We start from the raw sequence: 26,518 nt of genomic DNA, 5'->3' as shown, positions 1-26,518 counted from the left end.
GGTTGAGATGGGTTAATAACACTAGGTCAGGTTAATCCCACTTAGTACTCAGCTAATTCCTTGTTCACTCTTTTGGAACTGAGCTAACATGACTCAAAAGACTTTAACAACTAGCAGGAGTGCTAACACTAACAGGAGTGCTTCTTTCAATGTGTGCAGCTTTTACTTTCTGGGGAGTGGTGGCTTTGCTAACACAGCCTGGTTGGCCAGATTCCCTCATGCAGGTCAGGGAAGGACAAACGACTCAGAAATGTCAGCAAAACCCTGAAGCAAGAGTGCAGCATTCAGGCCCCTGTTGTAAAGAGACCCTGAAATGCCACGTCTGCTTGGAGAACAGAACTCCATGAGTTCTTTCACACAAGAGAATTTCTTGCTGTAGAGGTGGCTGTGAGGGAAACAAAAGCATGGTCTGCCTGCAAATTTCTTGAAGGTTTCAGTGGAACACAATCCATTCATCTCCAATGAGGCACCTTAATGCACTGGGGATTGCAGGTGATGTCACCTGCTCCTGACACCCACAGGGCAGGACTCACTGCCTGTGCAGTCATCAGTGCTGGCCACACTTGGACTGCCCCATCATCTCTGCTCTGTCCCCATGCTGAGCTCAGCCATCCTTCCACCCAGCCAAGCTGGCTCACCAATGGGGCCAGCCACAGGTTCCTCAGCAGCAAGGAGGAGAGCTGGGACAGCACTGCCCAGGCAATCCCCCTTGGATACTGAGTGAGTACAGCAGCTCCACAACTGCTTTTAAATGTATTTGGCACTTGTTCTTCCAAACCATGTGTTGTGGGAAAAACCTGAAGGAATTTTAGTACTTTGCAGGAATCCTGGATTGTAGGGCTTTCCTTACAGCACAGCTGAGTCCAGGTGCTGTCTGCTGGGCACTCCATATTTAGCAAGTGGTGGAATGTGTTTAACAATCTGCTGCCAGGAGCAACAACCATAAAGAGAGAGGATCCATATTTTAAGCATTCTTCAACCTGTTCAACTCTTCAGCCTGTGTTAGAAGGAGAAGCTTCACTGCCATTTGTGTGATCCTCGAGCAGCAATCTGCTGGGTATTACTGCTCTCTGATGCAAAAAAAACCCAAACCTAAATAGATCAGGAGAATGAGATGAAATTGGGATTCTGCATTTGAAAATGTCACCACTCAGAGGGAAAATCATCTTCCCACTTCTGTTTCCAGCAGTGACAACAATCTTCTCCCCAAGAAACCCTTTTTGTGCTGACTTACAAATTCATTAAAACTCACAGACACTTTTATATTACACTATCTTGTAACAAGCCCATAGCAATAGGAGGATTAAAGAAGCTCCTTTTCCTGCACAAGCACAAAAGCACAAAAAGAAGACTCTGAGAGTCTCCCTCTTTTGTGCTGATCACTTGCACAGCAGCAATCTCATATCTGAGGAACCCACTTGGGTAGGATGAAGTTATCAACCCTCACTTATCAGATGGACTGTCTGGACTGTTGGTCATCCCTGGCACCAAGACTTTTATCTATGTACAAATACTGCCTAAAATTCTGGACAGCTCAGAGAGATGTGGCATGTACAGTGTCATGGAATAAAACTGCAGCATCCAAAAAAATTGGCCAAAGAGGTTCTTACTCATGTGGGTAATATCCCAGGGAACCCAAGGGCATGAGACAGCTTTGCCCTGTTCATTCTAATAGGAATATATCATCAAAACACCACGTGTAAGATCACCAGAAACTGAAACGGGAGATATCCCACACTACTGATACACTACACATTAATCACAAGGTCTCCTGCAAGAAACAGTGCTTTCTCTCTTTGTTTTTTTTTTTTTTTTGTTTGTTTGTTTTTTTGGTTTTTTTTTTTTTTTTTTTTTTTTTTAATTTAATTTTATTTTATTTTTATTTTTATTTTTCTGGTGGTTTTAGGGGGTGGAGAAGGGACATTCACAACAAAGGAATGATACAGAAGCTTGATCTTGGCAAATGTGATTGCATAAGCCTCTCTGGGTTTAACTGCCTAAATTTTCAGAGAAACTGAGCCTGTACAGATTCCTTGAACAGCAGAGGGAACAGTACATGCTGTATGTCCTGAAAATCAGAATAGATTGCAGGTGCTTAAATATAGATCCAGGTGCTTGGCTGTGGATAGATAAGAGCAGAATAATTCTAGTCAAGGCTTGAAATAATTTCAGTAGTAAAACATAGGCCAGAGTAGTGTGATCCATTTGTAACACTGCTAAACCAAAACTAGCTTTGGTAATTATTTTTTATTTTGCCTAACAGCCAACACAGATGGCTCCTTCTCTTCTCTGCTGCATGTTGCATGGGTAAAAAACAGCCATGCACTTGAAAAGCTATTAAAAAATAAAAGGAAAAGAGATGTGGAAGAACGACTTACTGTAGTTAATAAGTTAATTATATCATTTGAGGAGGTGCTTTCTTCTTCACTTTATATGGGACTCAGCCCTGCAATATTAGCATAAACATTTCCCAGAAATACCATACCTATTGTATTAAAAACAACAAAATGAAAACCAAAATATTTTCTATATTTTATTTTGTTTCCCCCTCCTGCTTTAAAACAAACTAGATTGAAACAAGATTTGCCCTCTGGTTAAGTGTGTTGTGCAGCTGGGTTATCTTTCAAAGAAGAAAAGGGGCAGAAAAACAACAAGTTAAGTATACACACCTTGCTTTGAGAGCAGACATCTGCTCCCACAGTAAGAAGATGCTGTTTTCTGTAAAAGCCCTTTAACCCAGCAGAAAAAGGCAGAACAACAAGAAATGGATGGGAATTCAAAACCACAATGAATTTAATTAGAAAATACTCTGCAGAAGTTTGACATGACTTCCCCTGAGCTGATACAGTTCTAGATGTTGAGAGTCAGAATGTGATTGCTTGGATGTGAGCTACTCCCACAGTCTACCCTTTACTCCTGTTCAAGTGGAGATCAACATGAGAAGTTGTACAGACTCAAGTCCTGACCCATTCAAGGATTAAAGGTTTTGAGATGTTGTGGAAATAGATGGGCAGCTAGTGGAGAGCAAAGACTACTAATCCCTTCCCTCAGGGCAGAGAGGGAAACAGGAGCATCCTCAGCTTGGATGGGCTACCAGAGACTCCTGTGGGGAACAGCAGCTGGGGCTGGCTTTGCTGTGGAGAAATATTCCTGGGCTTGCACCTTCTCAGACATCAGATTCTGCACCAACTTGCAGGGGTGAATCCCTCAGAACGCAGGCTTCAATGCTTCTGCTGTTTATGCTGCCACTTTGGTGGCAAGAACAAAGCATGCTTTCATCCTGGCAGAGGATACCACAGAGAAACCACTGATGGTCACTAACCCCTCTAATCCAGGACCTGCAGGCTTCAGCTGGCTCAGGCACTGCTCTGCTTCTGAGCTGAGTCCTTTGAACCCAGGTGAGGAATTGGCAGCTCTAAAACTGGTGCACCTTCCTGGCCCCTTGGCAGAGAAGGCAGCAGGAGTAGGTAACACATGTCTGAGCTTGCCTTGGATTCCCTGAGCTTGTGGCTTTGAGAGTTGTGGATATCAAGTGGGATATCCAGATGGAAACTGGGCAATGCTGGGATGCTCATGGGTTAAAGCTGTAACTCATTAACTAACCTGAATTCTGCGTTTCCACCTGAGCTATTTCAACAACAGTAAATGTTACTGGAATCGAACAGCCTTGAGTGAAAAATGCTGTTATCAACAAGTTACCCTCTATGTAGCAGCAGAAAGGTTTGGGTTTTAGTATAGCTAAAAGAAGTTGCTCTCACCTCTTGGCACCCTGAATATGGTTTCTGGCACTCTGTAGGTGGAAAGAGCTATTTCCCTTTGCCATCCATTTTCCTACAGGCTTTCTGCCATTTGGCAGTTTCCATCTCCCTGGTGAAATAGGGTAACACAGTGTGAACATTTTCAGATCTTCACAAATGCAAAGTAAAACGAGTTAAAACATCTATACATGATTTCCAAAGTCCTGATAACTTGATAACTTGCAATTTACTTTGATTTTTTTCCAGGCATGTTGAGGTTCTGCTTCAAAGTTTCCCATTATTGCTCTGATATCTGCAACCACACAGTGCAATGCTTCAGTCTCTAGGCATCAAAATCTCCCATTTCCCAGCAAAACTTGCAGGGAAAACTGTAGTTTTGCCGATAAATTAATAATTAATTAATTTTCTTAGTAAAGAACTGTTATTCCTAATTCCCCTATCTTTGCCTGAGAGCCCCTTAATTTCAAAATTATAATAATTTGGAGAGAGGGTGGTTTACATTCTCCATTTCAAAGAGAAGCTCCTGCCTTTCTTGGCAGACACCTGTCCTTAAAACCAGGACAGAGGGAAATGCCGCCGGAAAATGAGATACGAGGGGAGCTGCGTCCTCTAAAAAACTGAGAGATCCAGGCGAATGCCCCACGGCCTCTCCCTTTATTCGAAGCAAAAGTACTCCTCTATTTCCTGCGGTGTTGTAGGTTAATTCTCCGGACAGCTCGCCGTCCCGCTGCCCGTCCCGTCCCCTCAGAGGAGCCGCGGGGCGGGGCGGGGCGGGCGCGCTCCCGGCGGGGCGGGGCGGGGCGGGGCGGGCGCGCTCCCGGCGGGGCGGGGCGGGGCGGGCGGGCGGGCGCGCTCCCGCGGGGCGGGGCGGGGCGGGGCGGGCGGCGCTCCCGGCGGGGCGGGGCGGGGCGGGGCGGGGCGGGCGCGCTCCCGGCGGGGCGGGGCGGGGCGGGCGCGCTCCCGGCGGGGCGGTGCCGCGCGCAGGCGCGCTCCCGCCGCCCCTCAGCGTGGCGGGGCGGGGGCGGGCGGTGCCGAGAGGGACCCGCGGCCGCCATGGAGGTGAGGGCGGGGGGCTGCGGCCGCGGCGCTGCCCGGCCGGGCCGGTGAGGGGACGCGAGGGAGGGCAGTCCCCGGGGGCTCCGAGCAGTCCCGGGGGCTCCGAGCTGCTGCGGCTCCTCCGGGAGTGCGGCGGGCAGAGCGCTCGGGCGCCGGCAGCCTCAGGTGCCTCAGCCCTCCGGCGGTAGCTTTGGGTCTGGGGGCCCTCCCCAGGGAATGCGGGAGTTTCCTCGTGGCTGCAGCTGGAAATTTATCCCCCGAAGGTTTAAAGTGCTTTGTTTCTTGCGTTTTTCAATAAAGAGTGGGGAGTGTGTACACTCCTACGGCAGCTGCTTTCTGTTGAGGACGTTGCTGGAGCGGGAAAAGAGCAGGCGAAGGAATAAAGCAGCTCCTGGGTGTGAGCACAGCAATCTTTTAGTCCTGTGTTTTTCCTCTGGCATAAAACGAGAGCTGCGAACCCCGAGGAACACTGAAGATCTGCCTAATGTGCACTTTGTGGCATTAGTTTGAGCAGGGTGACCTTCTGAGGCAGGAGAAGCCGCGGGCCAGCCCTGGGTGACAGCTCGGCTGCTGGCATCAGCAGGACCTGTGATAGCCAAAAATCAGCCCATTCCCTGACACCACTGGCACTTGTCTGTGCAGTGTCAGATTTGTTGAGATATTAACCACTGCCTTTTCTTTTTTTATTCTTTTTTTTTTTCTTTTTTCCCCCCCCCTTCCTTTCCATTTACAAGATGACCACTTCTAAGAGCCTCTGTCACACAATGTTATGACTCACAATTGGATTGGGAAGATTGGTGTATGTTCTGATAACTTCAAAGAACTATAATTTCTGTTATTTTTATTTTTTTTTCCTACTTAAACAGAGCTCCTCTTCATGCCTCCCAGGTGCTGGATGGAAGCAAGGCAAAAAAACACTCCTGCAGAGCTGAACCTCTTTCACTTCAATTCTAAAGGTGTTTTGTATTGGCAGCCTTCCAGGTAAAGTGGCATGCCTTGCGCATTTGAACCTTCCTTGGTTCTTTACAAGTCTTTTTCAACCAAAATGCTTCTATGACATTATTTAATGGTAACCAGTACTCTAATGTTTTCAAAAAAAGTATTTACTGCTGTGATGAATTTCTTCTCTCCTTCTAGTACCTTCCTGGTAACAAATGTTAAAACACTGGTGCAAATCTTATGTGGCATCAAATATGACAATGCAGTGGAGTTTAATGACTTAATTTTAGAGTTGAAAGCACAGAGAGGGGAAAATAAAGAAAAATTAGTCTTGCTTCAAAGTTTAGAAAAGCATTAAGGTAGATTAGCTTCTCCAAACAAGACTGCTTTCTGATGTAGGTGTATGTTGTGTAGCTTTATTTTCCAGTGACAGATGTGATTATCTGATTGATAGTTTGTGGGGTGTGGAGCAAGAGCAGGAAATGTTTATCTTGTATCTGTATGAAATGGAAAGTTGTTGTGTAAGAAGTCTTTCTCTTTGGCTCACACTAATAAGGGAGCTGAGGGGGATTAGAGGAGCTGCTTGATGATGCAGAGACAGTCTTCTGAGAGTTGTTCATGCCATCAGATGTAGAAGAAACAGCTTGCTGTTTAGTAAGGGGCCCTCAGAATCTACTTACATTGGATATCTCCTTAATTTTAAAGTGCTCTAGGGCTTGAAGAATCTTTTAAGTAGTTAAGTCAACACACTATTGTGAGGAGTTTTCTCATTTAGAATGTGTGTGATGGAGTTTAAAGTAACTTTGCTTATAAGTTCTTACTGCCATGTGATGATGGTAAGTCTGAAATGTGAGCTGTCTGCCAGTGGTGAGTAGCATTAAATACTCTGTTTGACTGTTCTGCTGGATGTGGGAGCACAGAGGATGTTCTTTAGTTCAATAACCAGCGTTTGTTCTGTGTTGTTCCCCACAGGGCTCACCATTCACAATTATTTGTTAGCCCTGTGAAATACACTCTGTTATATCCTCCCATCCGTGTGGCTGCCTTGGAGACACGTTGTCCTTGAACAAGGAATTAAGAAGATTACAGTCTAATTTAGTCTTAGCTGGATCAGGACACTTCTCTTGTTTGCATTTGTCCTTCCAGTGGGGATGATAACAGTTCTTTGCTGTCATTCTGGATGATTACTAATGCTTTTAAAGAAATGCATGTGTACCTGGGGAAGCATGAGCTGATATCAGGAGGTCTCATGTCTGCAGCATGTGTGTCAAAATATGCTGTTTGTCCAGCACAAGAGGGAAAGTGTGTGCTCTCCTCTCTATTAAGGTTCTCCCTGCTTCCCTAGCAGTAATCCTGGAGAAGTAAGAAATTGGGGTGGGAGGAATCTACCTGAAGTAACTTGATTTGCCATTCTGAAAAGTGAAATCCACCCATTGCTGGAGGATTTGTTTCAGGAACACACCCCCCCCCCCCACTTAGTTTGCAAGGGAAGTGTTAGTTCAGAGTACCAAAAAGTTACTCTGCAAATTCCACAAGCAGGAGGTAACATGACACTGATTTTCAGAAAATGTGACAGAGGGAATGGCAGGGGGAAGGAAAGAGAAAGGCTGCTGTAACCTTTTCTCCAACATGCAAGGTTTCAGGCAGGTGGTGTCAGCTGGGACACTCTGAGTTGTTACAATGATGCTGTGATAAGGCTGGTTCAATAATTTTTGTCACACTTGCTCTGGCATGAAATTGGATTGCTTAGGCTTCCTGTGAACTTTTGACTGCTCATTTGAAAATGTTATACTATGTATACTATTGAGAAGATGTTGGAATGTTTTTAAGTTCCTCTCACTTCGTGGATATCTCAGATTAAATGAAACTAAAAGTTGTAGGTGGAATGAGAAGGTAACTGACAGCTAAGACCTAATTGTGGCAAAATAGTGCAAAAATCAAGAGTATTCACTTCTTACAATTTGAAATTAATATACTTAATACAGAATCAGTATAAAATAATCTGTCTGATTTGGCACTGGACTGTCTTACACCATTGCACATTCTTCCTCCTCAAATTGTATCTCTCTTGATGTGTAACAGTACAAACAGAATTAATCACTATGTAGTTGCTTTATAAAGTCAGCTTGGGTTGTTCTGAACTTCCTGCAGCTAGATGGTTTTGTAGAATCAGCACCTGCTGAGTGTGTCCAGTTTCATTATGAGCTACAACTTCAGGAATCAGTGTTGATGAGAAGGGAGGGTCCAGGAACAATGTGATACACTGAGCTGGGAGGAAAATTGGACTGAAGTTTGTTTTCATTTTGTTCCAGTGAAATTGTAGAGGTCTGCTTGTGATATGTGTGTGTGTGTGTGTGGTCTGTGGGCCAGCACAACAGGTCATTGCAATGTCTTTAGGCTCTGGCACTACCAAAATATATGGAAAAACATTTTCATGATTTTTAATGGTAATGTGAAGGTTTATTTTTTCAGCTCCAGAACAATTTGGCTCAAGCAAGACCCAGTTTTGGAGCAGGTGGTGGTACCTGGACTCTGCTTCCACTGAGTTCAAACACACAAATAAGGTATTTACTTCTATGTTCTCCAAAAAGGCATCTCTTCTGTGTTCTCCAAGTGCTTCCTGTTACACACATGTATGTGCTTGTTTTCCAAATATACTCTTCCTTCCTTTGGGAAGCAGATTAGAATGTGAGGGGAGTTAGGTCTGGGTAGTGCATGTTCATATATGGAGTGTTAGGAAGCAAGATAAAGACGACTTGAAGTCTGAATGAAGTGAAACTTAGGTTAATTGTTCCCTTTCTTCTTCTCTTGTCTTTGTTTGCAAGTTGTTTTTTTGTTTTTTTTTAACAGCAAAAGGCTGTAACTACCTTCCCACACAGGCTCTGAATAATGTGTGTATTAAATATTGCCTCAACACTGAGTTATGATGATGGAAATGAAATTCAGGGGCTTCAACAAAACCGCAGCTAAGACAGAGACTTGCTCCCATTTTACTTACAGTGTGGATTTCACTGGTAACATTACCCTGTGAGTAATGATCCTAACCTGACTGGAGAAAGATCAGAATTTGAAGACACCCATGCTGGACCTGATGTGGCCACAGGCCATTTCCCTGCAGAGCAGTCCATCCAGTCCCCGGGCTCTCTGCCTGGCAGGGTGAGCTGCCTCAGAGCCCACAGTGTCCCTGTCACCAGAAGCATTCCTGCAGTATGCAGAGCACCTCAGCATTGCTTGGATGGTTGAGGCATACTGTCCTTCAGTGTCACCAGAAACTCTTTTGGTTGTGCAGTTGCAGAAAAAAAAAAAAAAAAAAGAGCATTTATTTGAAAGCTTGAAAAATCTCTGAAGTGTTTGGCTGGACTAAAGGCATTTTCTTCTACTCCCACCTGTTACTTAAGAACTGGTTCATTATAACAAAGTGAGTAATGACAGTGAAGCTGTGATACCTTTAAGGGATAAGCTGTGTTGGCAGAACTGAGCTACACAATGATGTGAAATAGCAGACCAGAGCAGTAATAAGAATCTAATATAGCAAATATTTCATGCTTTAGTGTGATGACAAATTTAGTCAAGACTATAGGTTAAAAATGTCAACTTTTCAGCAATTTGGTTTCTATATACATGACTAGTGAACTTCCTGTTTTCAGGGAAGCAATTCTCTGCAATTTAGGAATTGAGTCAGACTAAAGGGAATTGAAATAATGTAGTGAGTTAATAAACAGCTGACTGTAAATATCAGGGCCAACTGGTAGAGTGCAGGAGCTGGTTGTGAATATGTCACTGTGCTAAGAGACAGGATTCTCATTCTGGAGTTTTGCTAAGTTTCAGTCTCTTTTAAGCTCTGAAACTGTGATATTTGAAATGGAATAGAATTTGTCTAGTTATGCCTTATAGAAGGTCAGGTCTTTAAGGTTATCTATTTGATATCTGGAAATCAAGCACCACCTTCAAGCAGAGCAGCACTATCTCTGAGCAGCTTCATGTGTGTCATCTCAGTCCCAGTTCTGAGTAACTCCTGATGCAGGTTGGATTGAAAAAGAGGAGAGCTGGAATTAGCTGCCAAAGGCTCATCTTCTCTTTATGTTAAAATTTGAAGCTGTGTGTCAGATTGAGTTAAGAGGAAGCTGTTTCTTCAGAAATTGGTAAAATTGTGCTTTATATTATTGTATTTAAGAAGTCACATATAACATCCATCATGATGATTTCTGAACACATTCTGCCTAAGATTTGAAAATGAGGTTTTACAGTTTTTTTGAGGCTTTGAGTGATATGTTTAAATGTTTCACTAAGTTGTTATGGAGAAAGGATTTTCAAAATAACACTTGTCCTAAATTTTTAGACCTGTGGGTTTTAAGTGACACACAGAGTAGCTATTACTGACAGATAAGAAGAAGAAAAATGTAATGGAGCAAAGAAAAAGTACTTTATGTATTGGTAGATTGTTGTGAAATATTTTCTGCATTGGAGCTTCTCCCATGTTTGAGTACTTTAGAAATAGCAAGAGGCAGAAAAACTACTCTTCACAATCTCTGTTAAAAGAGAATTGACATTAGTTTTTGGGACTTGATCTTTCATTACCAGTGTTCTAATAATTACACTATTTCTATTGATTTAACATTTTCTGTAGTACAAGATCACTGAAAGTGAATTTAGTCAGAATTCCTCCTGGCTGTGAAGGTGCACTTTGCTACTGACTTGAAGACTTTCAGCTGGTGTGGAGTGCTCCCAGCTAGAACCTCAGGAATCATTTAACCTTTTTGGAGATAGGTTAGGTGCACAAATATGGCAGTGTTCTTATTTAGGCCTTCAATAACAATATGCAGATGGTTTTTTCTGCCATGTTATCTGCAGCTAGTATTGTAGGAAGAAAAATCTAAGTGCCATAAGCACTTCTTGATTTGGAGCATAAATTATCCACTCATTGGTGGTTTAAAAAGATATATTATGGTTCTGTGAGAAATGGTTTTCTTTATGGCCTTTTGGCAGCATCAACTGACCTAGATTGCTCCTGTGATACCTTAACTCCTGTGGTTGCTTTGTTTCACTGGGTGGTTTGAAACTTCCCCACACTTTCCTGCTGTTTTGGAGGCTTTTCTTGAGCTGATTTGTAAAACAGTGGGATAGCTCAGAGGAGAGCGCCCTTGTGAGGGCTGCATGTGCTGTCTGGTATCAGGCATGTGTTCTGTTGTGGGTTATTTCTGTGCTTTGCCTTACTGTGCTGTGAGATAAGGATTCAGTGTAGATGCATTATTGTTCCTGATTTTACGTTTATTTATCAACACCCCTCCCCCACTATTAATTGGCACTCCAATTGCCTTTTTAGGTTTCTTCTGATATTTGGAAAAGAGATGGCAGCTTGTGATGAAAAAAAGCAGAGAAACTTTTGGGTAGATAAGAACATGTGCATTTTCTCCTGAAGTAATTGATTGTTAAAGTCACCTCTATGTTCTGCCACACAGAGATGGTCAGCAGTCAGCCTGTCCCCATAGCAGACAATGGGAAAAGGAAAAAGAAGAAAAGAACCAGAGCCACAGATCAGGTCCCTGGGAAGTTCGAAGGTCAGTGACAATTTAAATGCTTTTAATTGTCAGTCTGCTTTGCTTTTGCTGTTTCTCTGTTTTCTAAACATTGCATTTTTGGTAGCAACAGTGCCGATGTCAAAGTGTTTTCATTGAATAGATATGTGCACAAATAGTGTGAAGTTTTTGTAAATAAAATAGTTTTATAACTATAACTCACTTAAAACATAAGTGAGAAAACTGAGTAGTATAAAAGTTCTTAGTAGGCAAGTAGCAGTGGAAGGTACATTTCAAATACAAGTGGTAGTAATGTTCTAGATTTAAATGTTCAAGTTTGTTATACTTAAAACTATCTCTGCAAGTAGATTATGTATGGTAGGCATTTTCTGAGCAAAGAGTTGTTTTCCACCTCAAAAAAAATGTTTCGGTTTTACATGAAGACAGAGAAGGTGGCTGAGATCCTAGAGATTGCTGAGATGTAAAACATTTCTAGTGTGAACTAATGTGCAATTTTGATGCTGTAATAAAGTTTAATTCTAATTTTTCTGGAACTTGAAAGAGGGAGGTGAAAGAGGAAGTGTAGTTAGAACTGGCATGTCTGCTTTAATGCCACATAAATTGGAGGGATGCTTATCAGATTCTTGTCTTGATATTATCTATTGAAATAATTTCCACTTTCACAATTCACTTTGATGGATGTGTCCTTTCTTTGAATTTCTTTGGCAGATTTGTACAAGCTGACTGCTGAGCTGCTTGGTGAGGGAGCATATGCTAAAGTTCAGGGTGCTATCAGTCTCCAGACTGGGAAAGAATATGCAGTGAAAGTAGTAAAGAATAAAGCAGCATCACTTCTGTCATGTTCCTCCTCCCTCTGAGTGTCCTGCAATAGAGTGGGTATAGCAAATCCTTCTAGGAAGTTTCTGATGTTTGAAAGGAGCTTGTTTTATAAGTGTTGAGCAAACCTATCATCTTAAGTGTTGTGCCTCCAGATGAACTTGTGGATCAGCTGCAGGTAAAAATCAAAAGCAGTAAATCACTGTGATGGTTGCATCTCAGGGCAGGCTTTCCTCTCAGGCCCTGCTTTAGTTGTAGTCTACCTTTGCCTCTTCTTGTGAAAGAGGCTGAGTCACTATACAGCATGGCCTCCCAAATAGTGCAGGCTTTAGGGTGCTGCTCCAAGTTCAGAGAGCATCAGGTGCTGCCAATGGTTCATGTAAAGCTTTATTTTTTGATTGAGGCCAATCTTTTCCCTGTAATATCACTGAAAAGCATTAGGACTCATTTACAAATTCATTGCTATCCTTGTGCTATCCACAAATAATAGCTTTATGTTTAATTCTATTCAAAAATAAGCACAAAATTTTGAGTCCCTTTAAAAATGTAGTTCTATAGATGCCGGGATTTTGTCTGTACTTTGTAAAATTGTTCAAGTTGAAAGGATGAAATAAACAAAGCTCTGAAGCTCTGCATTGGGAATTTGATGTGATCAGAAACAGAGACCTGTGGTGAATAGCTGCCTGTTCAGAACCAGAAAACTCAGACTGCAGAAATAAGAAACCAGTCCTGAATAAAGATGGTGGGTGTTGTTTTGGTAATATCATGAGCTTTCAGTTTATGCAGCAATCATTCGGGCTCAGCCTCTGTGGAAAGCTCTTGTTCTCATCCTCTTTCAACCTGAGGACAGTGTGAAGGAAGGTGACTCTGAGACTGAATGTATGTTTTCTTTAGGTTTTATTATTGGGTCTCCATAAAGTTTACACTATAAACTTAGCTCCCATTTTGTGGTGAATTTAGTACTTGTTGCTTAAGTACCTCTAATGACAAATCTCTTCTTTTTGACCGTTCAGTGTCTGATGTGACTTAAATCTATTTTTGGTAGAACTCAGGAGGATATCCTGTTCTGCATATTACAAAGTTAAAATGATGCAAGAAAAAGCTTGTGGTAACTGGTTCCTGGCTGTGTAATGTGTGGATTTAGTTCCTTTCTTCCCTTCCTGCCCTAATTTCTCTTGTCCTCTGAATGCCTTCCAGAGCTCTGCTGACACTGCTCTGCTCTGTAAACAATTGCCAAATGAGAAATTGAACAAACAAACAGAGGTGGAGTGTTTTTCTCCAGTGGGCATGCCCTAGATTCAAACCTTGGAACAGTTACCTGGTTCCAGAGCTACATGCATGCTTCTTGCAGTAATTTTTCAAATATGAATTCTTAAAACTCTTTTTCACAGATCATTGAAAAAAATGCTGGGCACAGTCGGAGTCGGGTTTTTCGTGAAATAGAAACTCTGTACCAGTGTCAGGGTAACAAGTAAGTATAGTCTTGATTTTGTTTAAAAGTGTTTTGATTATTTGTTTTCAAATTTTTATGTGTGACAAGGTTAGAGGCTTGCTTTGTAGTAGTCTCCTTAAAACCACTTGAAATTTAGACTTGACTTATTCAGTGTAAGAACTTCCTCTACTTTACCTATGAAATTTAGAGGAACTATTTACAGATCAATAGTTATATAACTCAGTTAGCAGCCAGGTGAGTGTAGCTTGATTGTGCTTCAGTGCTGCATGGCTTTTGTCCAGATGAGAAATTAACATTTTGACACTCTCCCCTGTGATTTCACCATCAGCAAAAGCTGACATGATACCAACTGTTGTGAAAAGAAAGTCTTACCATTCCTTTCCCTGATGTGTGATTTGTCCTCCTCCTTGTGTCAACCTTCCTGCTTTTGCACTGGAACTCTTAGGTCAGCAAAAAGCTAACATAGTTCTCATTTGGATGTGTGCTGACTTCATGTAGCCACAGGATGAAGCAACTGTAAAGCTGCTACTCATGTCTGAAGAGGAAGAAAAGCTGTGCAGGCACTGGCAGCATTCTCTGGGAGCTTTGTGATGGATTTGAACCAGTTCTGAGGCTACTTTTAGATGTCTCTGTTAATATACAATGTATATACAACAGATGGTATATATATTACAATTGTGCAGTTTAGATTGAATTTTTCCAACAAATACTTAATATAACATACAGAAATAATTTTTAAACCAACTTGTTTACTAAACTCATGGGCTTATGTCGTGCTGTAGAGGAGCAGACCATGTCTTTCTTCTTTTGTGAGGTTAAATGGTCACCCAGAGCACAACTGATGGAAAACTCAAGCTCACACAACCACATGCAGAATTTTGGGGGTTAGGTATATCATTAAATGTAAAAAATTCTGACTTAGATGTTTGGCATTCTCAAAACAACCTGGGGTATTTGTGCTGCAAAGAATTTACTTGAGCTAAACAGGAATTGGTGTAAAAATGGCAACTAAGGAGCTGGATTTAATATCTTGTTGACAGATGCCTGTATCCTTTGAGTCCTGTGTGTTTTGCTTTGTGATTTCTGGAGAGAAAGAATGCCAGTTTAATTATTTTTTCTTTATTTCTGCCTTCAGCACAAATGCAGTGTTTTAAATTATTAAACACAACCTACTACCAATTATCTTCCTGTCAATTGAGCAGTAGCAGAGCTCTCACAATCTTATCTGAGTGTGGTATTTGGCCTGTTTCCTGTGCTTAAATTTCAGTGTGAATTGGAAATGTGGTTTTAATGCCACAGGCAACCAAAACAACTTGTTTAACTAGAACTTGTATTTTTGGTTACTTCTGGCACTTCCTAGTTATCCACACTGAAGCTCTTCATTGCTGTGTGTACACTCCATGCTTGTTTCTTTTATTCCCTTCTTTTTTCTTTCTTTTTTTTAAAGGAACATTTTGGAGTTAATAGAATTTTTTGAAGATGACACAAGATACTACCTGGTCTTTGAGAAGCTAAGAGGAGGTACTGTGCAGAAACTGGGCCTTTGCTTGTTGTATCATTTTGGCTCCTATTTGTCTCTGTTTTAAAGTAGGAACTGAAGAGCTTACTTTAAAATCCTTGAGAATTTCAAGACAAGAAGTAGAGGAAGTATTACACACAGCTTGAAGCATGGTTATTCTGGAATATTGATAGGTTTGGTCATGTATTTGCAATCATTTTCTGTGACTGAGTGATGGAAATGCCAGCTCTATTAAAGTGGCAGGTTTGAAATACAATCAGTTCACAGTACCCTCAGGCAAGGGGAGACACAGGATGTCAGGTGTTTTGCCTGATCCTAGTGCAGCATCTGTATACTCTGGCAGAGTTTTCCTTTGATGTAGGATGGCCTTCATTGCCTGGAACTTGTGGAACTCTGTTATGAAAATCACCTTGCCTGTGCCTGGGGTTGGTGTTACTGAGATCCAGTTGTGCTTGTTGGTGTTGGAGATCCATCAATGAGCCTGAGTGGTCACTGGGCTCCAGCACTTCCCACTCACCTGGGGAATGAGAAAGCTGCAGCAAGCACTTCATGGACTTTCTCACACATTTGTCTGTGTGGAGTATAATTACAGTACACCCTAATTGCATGGCTGTGCAAAACCAGGAGTGAATGTGGCCAACCCTTCAAAGGAAAACCAAGCTTCTGGAGCATCCTGCTGCCCAGGGAACATCATCTGGTCTGGAAGGTTTCCAGATCTAAACTGTATGTGCAAGAAATAAAAACTCTTTCTGCATAGATGCAGAACTATTTTTGAAAGAGATGGATGGGTATTTTTCGTGACTAAAAGCTTTTGTTTAACTTTTCTCAAAATTGCTGCATCTTTTTATTGTGTTTTCCCATAATGGTTTGTCTTAATGCACAGATGTCTCTGACAAATTAGCTGTAATGGGGCTTGATGGAGATGAATCTGCATTTGTTTGGTTTTTTTTTTTCATCTCCACATTCTTCCATTAGTTAACCCTCTTCTTTGTGAGTCTGTGATTGTCAGTGTACCTGCACAGCTGCTGAGAGGAAAATAATGCTACTGCTTCCCACTTAGCTACTGTTTTTACAAGCTCAGCTAGGGCTGAGGCCAGTTTTCTCTTAAAAGAAAATCAGTATTTGAAAAGTTAGGTACGTGGTTTGAAGACAAAGTGTGGGAATTAAGGTCAGATCTGATGCACTGCAGGTTCTGATGTGAGTGGCAAGGCTAGCAAGAATGAGAACATTAATCTTCAATGCAAGCCTTACTTCAATAACTCCAGTCTCAGAGGCTGCTCTTACTTACAGTGTTGGAGCATATTTTGGGTTTTCCATTTTCAGCTTTGCCTTCCAGTAGCTGTGGTAATTGAAGGAGCTCTGCTCCTGTTTTATCTGTTTTCAATTCACTGTGATGTCCAGAGTCCCTTTAGTATCCTTGTCTGACAGCATTTTATATGAGTTGAATGAGTTTAAATTGAGCTGATTAGATTGAACTTGTATGATTTAAGGGTTTTTTCCTTTTTTTTTTTCCCTGTGAAATGCATTTTGAGAGGTGCTATGCTTTCTCTGTGAGTACTGGAGAGGTAGGAACAACTGTGGCAGGAGTGCCCTGTTATTCTTTGTTCATGAGAATTCTCTACGTGGGCTGAATATAAAGTCAGTAAAGTATGTTTTTATTGATATTGATATAATTCTTATCTGAGAGAGTTTGAACATCAGCTCTATTCAGAAAGGTAATTTCAGATAAACCTGCTGGGTGAAATGAGAACTTCCAGTGGCTTAGTATTGTTTCCTGCAAAGTGTGGGGTCTTTTCCACTGGGCTGGAAACATTGAAGAGCTGTTACTGCTTTCTAAAGGTGCAAAGAACAAGTACACCAGGAAACCCCTTTGAACTCTGTGCACTCAAGAAATCTGTAGCAAACTAAAAGGTGTTGGTTTTGGCAAGGGAAAATGTCTGTGTTTGAAATCTAATAAGCTGGTCCAAAGTGGCCTTCCTCCACCTACCTGACACAGCATGGCTGTGCATATCTGAGCAGTCTTTTGTCCATCTCTCCTTTCTGAAAGTCCTTTCTCTTCCCTCTCTGAATGCTCACTGTGGAGAAGTGGCAGTGGCATTGATGGTATTAGAATAGGAATTACCCAGTAGGAGATTTCCTTCCACATCTAGAACTGAAGAATAAAAGTGAAATCACATGAGTTAGAAATTATTGTACTGGGGCTAATATCAAATGGCAGTTACTATTTGAATTTCTTTGCTTGATTGCTTTTACAAATACACCTCTCTGAATAAGAAAATAAAAGGCAATAGTAAGGCTGCTTAGGGAGCTGGGATCTCTATGGATTATGTGGTTTTTAATCTTTTGAGAGGTTTGGTTGAATTCACTTCAAGAAGATGAGGAATCAAACCTTCCTCTATTCTTTGTTAGTGATACCAGTGAGGTTCTGCCTGCAAGCTACCAGTACTTCAGAATGTTTTAATTTAGAGATCTTTTGTCAGATTTTATATCAGTGCAAAAGCCTTGTCTTGATGCCTGTGGGAATTTTGATGTGTATTTAAAGGTCAAATCTCTTTTTACTTTGATGGTGTTGATGCACAAAACGTGTATCCTTGACTTTTAGGGTAGGGTTTCAGTGGTGACATGATAGAAAATGAGGAGAGTTTGAGTATGACCACCCAGGACCTTGGGTAGGTTGGGTTTTGCTGAAGTGTTTATGTATCTCCTTTGCTGATGTTTGAGTTTTACTGGTACTAATAGCAAATCTCTATTGTCCCAGTGTGTGGAAAACAGACCAGTCATGTCCTGGGGCAGTAAAAAGTGATTGCCTCTCAACCTGTGCTTAAACTAGACAGCTGTACTGTTTGAAAATTATGTTCTAGCACACTTAAGAGGTGAAGCTGCTCAGTTATGCCTTTTCTTCTCAGTCATTCCCCTGTTTGCTTCACCGAAGCTGCCTGCTGTGAAAGGCTGCTATAAAGTGTGAAAATGAGGTTATGGATTCATGATACTTGGAACTAGTTCAGCATTCATACTGAGGTTTTCTCTTTCACCTGTTACCCTGACAGGTTCAATCCTGACCCATATACAAAAGAGAAAGCACTTCAATGAACGAGAAGCAAGCAAAGTGGTGAGAGACATTGCCTCTGCTCTGGACTTTCTTCATACAAAAGGTGAGAGAAGGCTGGCCCTGGTTCAATAAATGTTTAGTTGGAGTCTACTTTTAAGTCACAGGACTGTTTATATGCTGAGATGGAATCACAGCACTGGGTTCCTCAACAGGTTGAATCCATTAAGAAAATTGTAGCAATGCATAGGGATAACAGTGATAAACCTGAGGAATGTGGATCTTGTCACGTGTTGTGACTGTTACAAGAAGTTAATCTGAATGTGAAACCAAATGTAGTTTGCATTAAGAGTTTTTATAACCTTCACAGGCTCTCTATGTGATAACTCAACATTAAACCTTCACAGAAGGTGCTTCTTGAATACCTGTGGGACTATATGGGACTTATAAGAAATAGGAAACTTAGGCTGAATGTGTAGAAAAAAAATCTTTTTTGATGTGCAGGGCTATAGTGGGTTTCTTAACAGCTGAAAGTCCAGGTACCCCACTCAAGAGGTTTAACATCAATTGAGCTAATACCTTTCTGTAGTTCTCTCTCAGCTTTTAGTTTTAATTCCCTTTTTCCCAAACAAGAGGAGGGTGTTTGAAATAGCTGTAGAGCAGCAATCTGTTTTCTTGTTGTTTGCTGTGGGCTGGGACAGCAGGGACATAGCTTGCAGAGTCAGCCACGTCCTCTTTTCATTTTATTGTTCTCTTTATGGTTCTTCCGTGTGACATTAAAATAATTAGTAAGTAGGATACAGAACACTGAAGTAAACAGGAAATTAAAGCAGTTTTATTGCACAACTTAATGGTGAAGTCCTATAGCTAAATGGTTTTAAAAACATTTGAATGAGGACAACTAATCCTTTTACCAGGAGTAGTTTAAAACTCAGCTGGATGATAATCCTGCCTTACACCCACTTGGGATGTGTGTGCTTTATTGCTAATAATCTGCTGGAGGGGTGTTTAAAGGCAGTTGTTTTCTCAGTACTCTGGGCAACTGCAAAATCAAATGTTGCATAATCAGACATTTGAATTCACACAATAATACAAAAAGACTCTGACTTTCCCCTTGTGAGCCAAGCCAACTGTTGGGAGTTTGGTCAGCCTTGCTGTAAATGTCAGCACAGGCCACCTCCATGGGTTCATTGTGCCTTCTTTTGTGCCAAGGCCATGTGCACTGTGTCAGTATGAACACTGATTCCTTTAGGTTTGGGCTCTGGTGTTACATTTTAAGCCACATCTTGTGGAGTGTGCTGAAGAAATGACATGAAAAGCTCCCTTGCCTAGAGTTTGGTGAAATTTTCCTTCTTGTATTCTGAAGTAATAGCAGGTGTCCTTGGAGTGTAAGTTTCTAAATTATGGCTAGACTGCAGTTAAATTACAGCCAAGTTGCTCATTGGATTTGATTTGTTTTGTCTCTTGTTTTCTACCTTCCAACTAAGCTTGATCAAATTAAATGGAGGACTTCTAGATATTGTGGTTTTAGGCATTTGAAGAACTTCTTTGACAGCAGAGAACCACCTTGTATGTGGATTACACAGATAACTTTGGCTTCCCTGTTAGATTTGTCTATTCTTATAGGAGTTGAATGAAGAAGCCCTTTGGTTGTTTTCCTTTAGCTTTACTTCTGCATCTCTAACTGAACCCTTAATTTTTCATTTGCTTCAGCAGTGGGCATGTACCTCAAAGGGATATTTTCATCTGGGAGTCGGGGGATTTTTTGGAGAGGAGAGTGCCTCAAGTACTGTTTGTGCTGACAGGTTTTCAGCAAGCCAGTTGATGGATCTGGAAAGAACATCTTTACTGTAAAAGGCACAAAAATAATTTCATTAAACTGTTTAAAGAATTAAACTTTCCTACACGTCAGTCATCTCAATAAGCTGGTTTTAAGGAACATAATTAATTTGGGCTCACAAAAAGTTCTGATGTTATGTTCTTATTTGCTTGACAGACTCTCCTATACAATTAAGGATGATAAAGGCATAGCAGGATGCAACAGTGATATGTAACAGTTGCACTTTACAATTAAATTTTTATATTTAAGGGGGCAGATGTGTGTAGCAGGCTCAGACCTGGAATATTTCTCAGGCCACCTTCTAATAAAGAGAAGTTATGAGAAATAAAACAGGGGAGTATCCTTTCTAATGAACATTTGTACTCTGTGTTTAGGTATTGCTCACAGGGACCTGAAGCCTGAAAACATCCTCTGTGAATCTCCAGAAAAGGTGCTGCTCTGGTCTCTCAACTTTCCAAACTGAATTTTTAAAACTTGGTTCTCAAAAACAGCCCTTGTGTTTTTTCTCTTATTGAAAGCTTTTGAACCCATTAATGAACTTCAACTAAATCTAACAGAACTGAAGCTTAAAAGAGACTAAAATCTTCTTTGAGCTGTGAAAATGTGAACAGCTGGCTAAGAGATAAAAAGCCAACTGGCCTTGTAGAGGGATGGCAATGGCACCCTCGTGCCTCATCTGTTCTGAGCCAGTACCCAGATAGACAAGCAGCATTTAGAGGCCAGCTGGTCACATTATATGGCCAGTTTTCAAAGTGCCCCTGTGTATACTGGCACTTGCCTAACTAAATAAAAAAATAATGTAGCAGGATCAGGTGCTGGTGGTGTGGGTGCAGCTGGGGCAGGGCAGATGAAGGCAAGGAGGGGAAGGTGGCTGTAAGAGACTGGCTCTCACTAGGGACTTGTGTTCTGTCCTGGGGTTTTCTACTTCACATATATACGTATTCATATATTTTGCATTAATCCTAATTTTCCTGATTTCTTATTTTTTTTAGATATCACCAGTAAAAATATGTGACTTTGATCTTGGCAGTGGGGTGAAGCTGAACAGTGCGTGTACTCCGATAACTACTCCCGAATTAACAACGCCGGTGAGAGACCTATTGTGGATTTCTACTTCTTTTGTTCTACTAGAAACTAGTTTTTCTTATCTCCAGAGGAGACTTTCCAAAGAGCTTACTACCTAGTGCTGGACAGTTCATTTCAAGCAAGTGTATGTGTGGTAAATACTGGCTGACTTTCCCAGTCACAGAGCAAATACACAAAAGCACAGGGACTCACAGTGTTAATTCTCCTGTTTGCAAGCACACAACACATTGGTCCTGCTTACCTCTTACACAATCAAAGGGGAAGCTTTTTGTGCCCATTTTTGTGTGCTTATGGACAGACTTTGAACCTTGGTTTTGTGTTCATTTCTCCATGTTTTGGTTCTATAGCCAAGCCAACAAGCTCAGGAGAATGCAAGCTCTCTAATGTGTGTAGCTTTATAATACCCATTAGTTTGAAAAACTACAGTCCTGTGCTTTTGCCATTTACTGTGAAAGAAAAACCCAGCAGTGTTGCAGAAATCTTACAGTAATCTATTCCCCTGGTACACTTGTCTGATAACTAATGGATAAGATTTAAAAACCTGAAAGATGTAAATTAATATTTTGACCTTGGATTAAAGGTTCACAGCCATGTGGAACAACTAGTGTTGCTAAAGTAGTGTTCCTAAAGAGCTATAGGAATTTCAGTATTCACTGAGGCCTGATTTCTGCTTTTACATCGTGTCACTTGGTATCAAGAGTGGAAAATGATGAACCTGAGTCTTGTCTTGATGTGACCCTCCCTTTAAAAACTTGCTCAAATTTGTTTTCTTAGTGTGGCTCTGCAGAATACATGGCCCCTGAAGTGGTGGAAGTCTTCATGGAGGAGGCCACGTTCTATGACAAGAGGTGTGACCTGTGGAGCCTGGGGGTGATTCTGTACATCATGCTCAGTGGTTACCCCCCTTTTGTGGGCAACTGTGGCACAGACTGTGGCTGGGACAGAGGGGAAGTCTGCAGAGTTTGCCAGGTGGGTGTGCATTTCCTGGGTGTGTGGGGAGTGCAGAGTGCCCCCCAGGCTTTGTGTGTAGGACCTGCTGTAATGTCAGCAGTGGACAGCTGTGCCTGATGCTGGCAGGTAGCTGGAGGATGAGCTGTCACTGAGAAGTGAGGGTGGCTCTATTGAAGTTGAGTGATGCCAGTTGCTAAAGAAAGGTTGGGCAACTACCTCTCCTTCCTCCTGTTGAGATCTCAGAGCTTCTCCTCACCCTATTCCCCACTCTGGAATCCTGCCTTGTTCTGTAATTCTTGATCTGGTTTATGGTAGTCACTGCAATTCCTTAGATTAAAGCTGAGCCCTGGGAGGGTTGCCATGCAGGGCCTAAATTTATTTTCTAAAAATGGAGTTTTTTATCTGCCCTCTAAGGGGTGTGGGAAGTGTTTGCAGTAGACAGTGTGTGTCCATCTTGGGCTGCACTGAGACACTCTGGAGCTGCCTGTCACCCTCCAGTGACTGCATAAGGAGACTGGATGGTTTCAGTTGTTGCCCTCTACTTTAGATGGATAAGAGTGGGAGGTCTCACCTGAGAAAACTTATGGTTGCACTATATTTCAATTGAATATTTTTTTCTTTACTAGAACAAGCTTTTTGAGAGCATTCAGGAAGGCAAATATGAATTTCCTGACAAAGACTGGTCACACATTTCCTCTGAGGCCAAAGATCTCATCTCAAAGCTGCTGGTTTGTGATGCCAAAGAACGACTTAGTGCTGCTCAAGTTTTGCAGCATTCATGGGTTCAAGGAGTATGTATCTCTCTTTATATTAAGAGTTATTCTTCTTCCAAAGTGACAAACAAGCTGTTCCCTGTCTCTGAACTTTTATTAGTCCTTTTGTGTTTCAGTGCTTGTATCTTGATTAATTAAATGATATACAGTGGCATTATTTTTTCTGAGTGGTAGATATTTGGATGAATATGTCAGCCTTTTAAGTGTTTGTTTTGTTTAATTATTTCTTTGTGCATTTTAAATGGCTTTCTTGTGAATAGCAAGCACTGCAGTACACAAATTATTGTGCTAATACAGTAATGCAGAACACTGGTAAATATGGTTATAAAAGAACAGCAGTGTTCCTCTTTTGTTTCAGTTTCCTGTTCAGGAAAGAAGGAATAGACCCTCTGGAGAGCTTCCAAAGCTGTAGTCTTATACCTGCAAGCTGTGAAATCTTCTTGTGAGGGGAGACAGATTATGAAATATGCTTTGCAAACAGTGATTTGTAAGCCCACAGTGAATTAGTTTATTTGCAGTATCTGTTAATTGCAAAGATTTGGGGGAGTCACTTGGTATTTCTCACTCTTGGAAAGCTTGGTTCCCAGCTGCTAATATGTAACTAACTTTTCTTAACTGCTTCTTCTAGCAGGCTCCTGAAAGGGGATTGCCCACACCTCAAGTTCTTCAAAGGTAGAGTTTATTGTCTAAACATCTGTAAACTTGGCCAAGGATAATTACTGAAAGAATGGGAGGGAGAGAGGAGTTGACAAATTAGGAGGTAACATCCCTGGCTGAGAATGGAGCTTCATAAATGTGCTGCAGTAATTTTGTTAAGAGCATCAGAAATATTAAAGCTCTGAATTTTCTTTATGATCTAATCGTGCTTGTTTGTGGGAAAAGCATTAGAGGGAATTCCTGCAGTGCAGTGTTAATCTTAGACAGGAGATAATGATGGTTTTGTCAGCTTGCTGCCCAGGAGGGGGAGAAAAAGGCATAAAGGCGTGTGTTACCCAGAGACTGTTTTCTGATGGGTGAATAATCACCATAAACACAGCCTTGGATCTGACTTTCCTTGTAGTTAGTGGCACTGACAATATCCATTTACTGTGAGCAGGGCAAGCCTCATTGGAGGTGATTTGGTGGGAGATTCTGTATGCCTGAGAGTCTGAGTCACACAGCTCTTTCTCTCTATGTCTGCTTCTGGTGGTTTCAGGAGGTTCTCCCATCAGAAATGCATTTCCTTAAGCCACAGGTGCAGTACAGTGGGACTGCAGTCCTCTGGAGAAGGACAGCAGAATGGGCCCATATGCCCATCCTTTGAGAACAGGTAGAAATTAAGGGTGACATCTCAGGTGGCTTCCTGGGTTTAAAATCAGAAGTCCTTGGCAGAAGGAGGAGTAGAACTGTGGCTGTTTCCAAAATCCCTGAGTGTTTTTCTCATGTATTGCTGGTCCTCTGAGTGAGGGTAAATGCAAATATTAACTGGTCATTTTGCCTGCAGTCTCAATGATTTGGTAAAAGAAATAAACACGCCTGGAAATAGATACTCTGCTGTGAGGACAAGTGGGTGAAGTGCCTGTGTTGAAACTGTTTCCTCCTTTTCTTTGCCTGGCCAGGAACAGCAGCACCAAGGAGCTGACTCTGTTCGCTGCCGAGGCCATAGCCCTGAACCGGCAGCTGTCCCAGCACGAGAGCGAGCTGAGCGCCGAGCAGGAGAGCACCGCCCACACCGTGTGCTCCGTGAGACTGTCCCCTCCCTCCAAATCCCGCCTGGCCCGGCGCAGGGCCATGGCACACGCCACCAAAACCAGCGACTTCCAGCCAGTTCCCCATAAAGCCTTCTGAAGTTCTTTCCTGCTGCGGGGGGGGGGGGGGGGGGGACAGGATCGGTCTGTGTTCTTATTTGGATTTTCAGCGCTGATAAAAGCTGCTCTGCTTCTGACACTTTGATTAGGAGTTTGCACTTGTGATGTGACTTGTAACTTTAAGGGGACAGCTTTTATGGGAATGTTTTTTGCCTGTCAGATTTAGTGCATTAAGATAATTCAACTGATTTTTTTTTAAAACTACAGAAGATGAGTTTGCAGCTGTATTATCTGAGGTGATAAATCACTAAGTTTTCCTCACTTTCTTCTTAGAAGAGCACAGTTTAAAATGCAAACTTGAAAACATCAGGAAAAACCCACACTTTGCCAGGCAGAGCATCAAGCCTCTCCCTGCCAGTGGCTGCTCTCCTTGATGGCACACTTTGAAGGGGCTGCTGTTATTTCCAGCAGTAGGGACTGTTCTCAGCCAACAGTGCCCTCCTCTCTTTCTGCAGACTCAGGAATGAAGATGATGGCTGGGTGTATCTCTGTCTCCATTACCTTTATTGGGCTTAAATGGAATGAGGATGGCACTGTAAAGATGCAAAGATTGCTCATACTTCTAGAGATGGAGAAAGCTTTTGGGTAGCTTTTTTACATTGTTGATCATTTGTGTGTCAGCATGTGGGGTGAGAACTTGAAGAGGTAGGGTTTTTTTATCTGACTTATCTTCACCCTTAACTATAATGTACTCTAAACCATCTCTTTTTTTAATTTTCTGGAGTTTGGTGTCCATTATGTCCCCTTGGAACAGTTACATTCTTAAATCTGATAACCACAGTGTAAGAGACTGTTTATGTAACAGTTTATATTTGCAGTTTGATAAGCTTATTAATACTAATGTGGGGTTTTACTATATTAATGCTATCCTCAGCTAAACCTTCCTCTGTGTAAAATTGTATTTCTCCATGACCTTTTGTGTGTCCTGCCTGGAGAACAGGCAGGCATCAGTGAATTTTGGCATGTGAATAATTTAGAAATGCCACAAGCAGAGGTACAACTGTACAAAAATGGTGCTGCAGCCATTAAATTCTGCCTCCTGCAGTAATCTCAGGCTGGATGTCTAAGAGTTTTGCTTCCAGTTTCAATACTGTGGTGCAACAGAGCCAAGAATCATTTGGAAGGGTTTTGGCTGAAAAGCTGAAGATTTTGAGTGACCAAAGGGAGGTCTGTGGAGAAGGACACAGATGTTGAGCACTTTCTGAAACATAAGCTGTGAAAATTGGGCCACTGAGTTGCCCATGGTGCACCTTAACTTGTCAGCCCTTTCTGAAACCTTTTTCCAGGGCTTTGTGTGCAGAGGGGGAAGAGGAGGCTCCCAGGTGCCAGCACAAAACCCTCCCAAGCAGAGTGAGAAGGACTAAAGTAGCAGATGCAACAAGCACTTGGAAGTTGAAAGGTCAAATTGAATGTCTTTGCATGGCCTATTCAGAGTGGTTTTACATTATTTTACATATCAGTAATATCAGTGCACACAGCTATTTTTATAAAACATGCTGTATTTTGTGACTAATATTAAAGTTGTTATGTAAAAGTTTTTATACATTGTGCCAGCCTATGAACGATGAAATGTATTTTGCTTTTTGTATTAAAATGCCCTAAGTTATGTTTTTAACACATCTGGCAGTTCTTTGTGGTTTTTTATTTGTGGTGACACAGAAAAGAGAATTATTTCTTTGTGTGATACTGGATTTAAGACAGTTGAAGTCTCCTAGGACTAGGCATCCCTCCCTCTTCTATTGATTTATTTTATTTATCAGTCTGTGAGCTCAGATTTCTTTTTGGGAACTGAGAAAAGCGCCTCAAGCAGGGAAGAGGTGTTAACTTAAGCCAATTGTTCTGCTCTCATGTGTAGTCTAGTTCTGAATGCCTCTTGCAGAGTCATTTTTCAGTTTCT

General features: G+C 41.7%; 1 protein-coding gene across 9 annotated transcripts; it reads left to right on the top strand.

Annotated features, from left to right (window-relative positions):
* The first annotated feature begins 4,857 nt into the window (after positions 1 to 4,857).
* On the top strand, positions 4,858 to 26,233 carry MKNK1 (MAPK interacting serine/threonine kinase 1). Of its 9 annotated transcripts, none has more exons than XM_079313327.1 (14): positions 5,660 to 5,795; positions 8,226 to 8,317; positions 8,754 to 8,909; positions 11,213 to 11,311; positions 11,999 to 12,096; positions 13,498 to 13,577; positions 15,007 to 15,080; positions 18,126 to 18,230; positions 20,339 to 20,394; positions 20,957 to 21,052; positions 21,825 to 22,019; positions 22,628 to 22,792; positions 23,403 to 23,446; positions 24,373 to 26,233. In XM_079313327.1, exons 4-14 carry the CDS (start codon positions 11,215 to 11,217, stop codon positions 24,599 to 24,601), a joined length of 1,239 nt encoding a protein of 412 aa, XP_079169453.1. In that variant the 5' UTR covers positions 5,660 to 5,795; positions 8,226 to 8,317; positions 8,754 to 8,909; positions 11,213 to 11,214; the 3' UTR covers positions 24,602 to 26,233. The 9 variants fall into 9 exon arrangements, with proteins under 9 accessions (XP_079169452.1, XP_079169453.1, XP_079169448.1 ...); XM_079313322.1 differs by having other exon boundaries at positions 11,077 to 11,311; XM_079313326.1 differs by lacking the exon at positions 8,754 to 8,909 and having other exon boundaries at positions 4,858 to 5,795.
* The last annotated feature ends 285 nt before the right edge of the window (positions 26,234 to 26,518 follow it).

This window comes from Erithacus rubecula (genome assembly GCF_903797595.1).
Source record: "Erithacus rubecula genome assembly, chromosome: 10".
In the NCBI taxonomy this organism is placed as follows: Eukaryota; Metazoa; Chordata; class Aves; order Passeriformes; family Muscicapidae; genus Erithacus; species Erithacus rubecula.
Note: the sequence above shows the minus strand (reverse complement) of the source record. Positions and strands in the feature narration are given on the sequence as shown.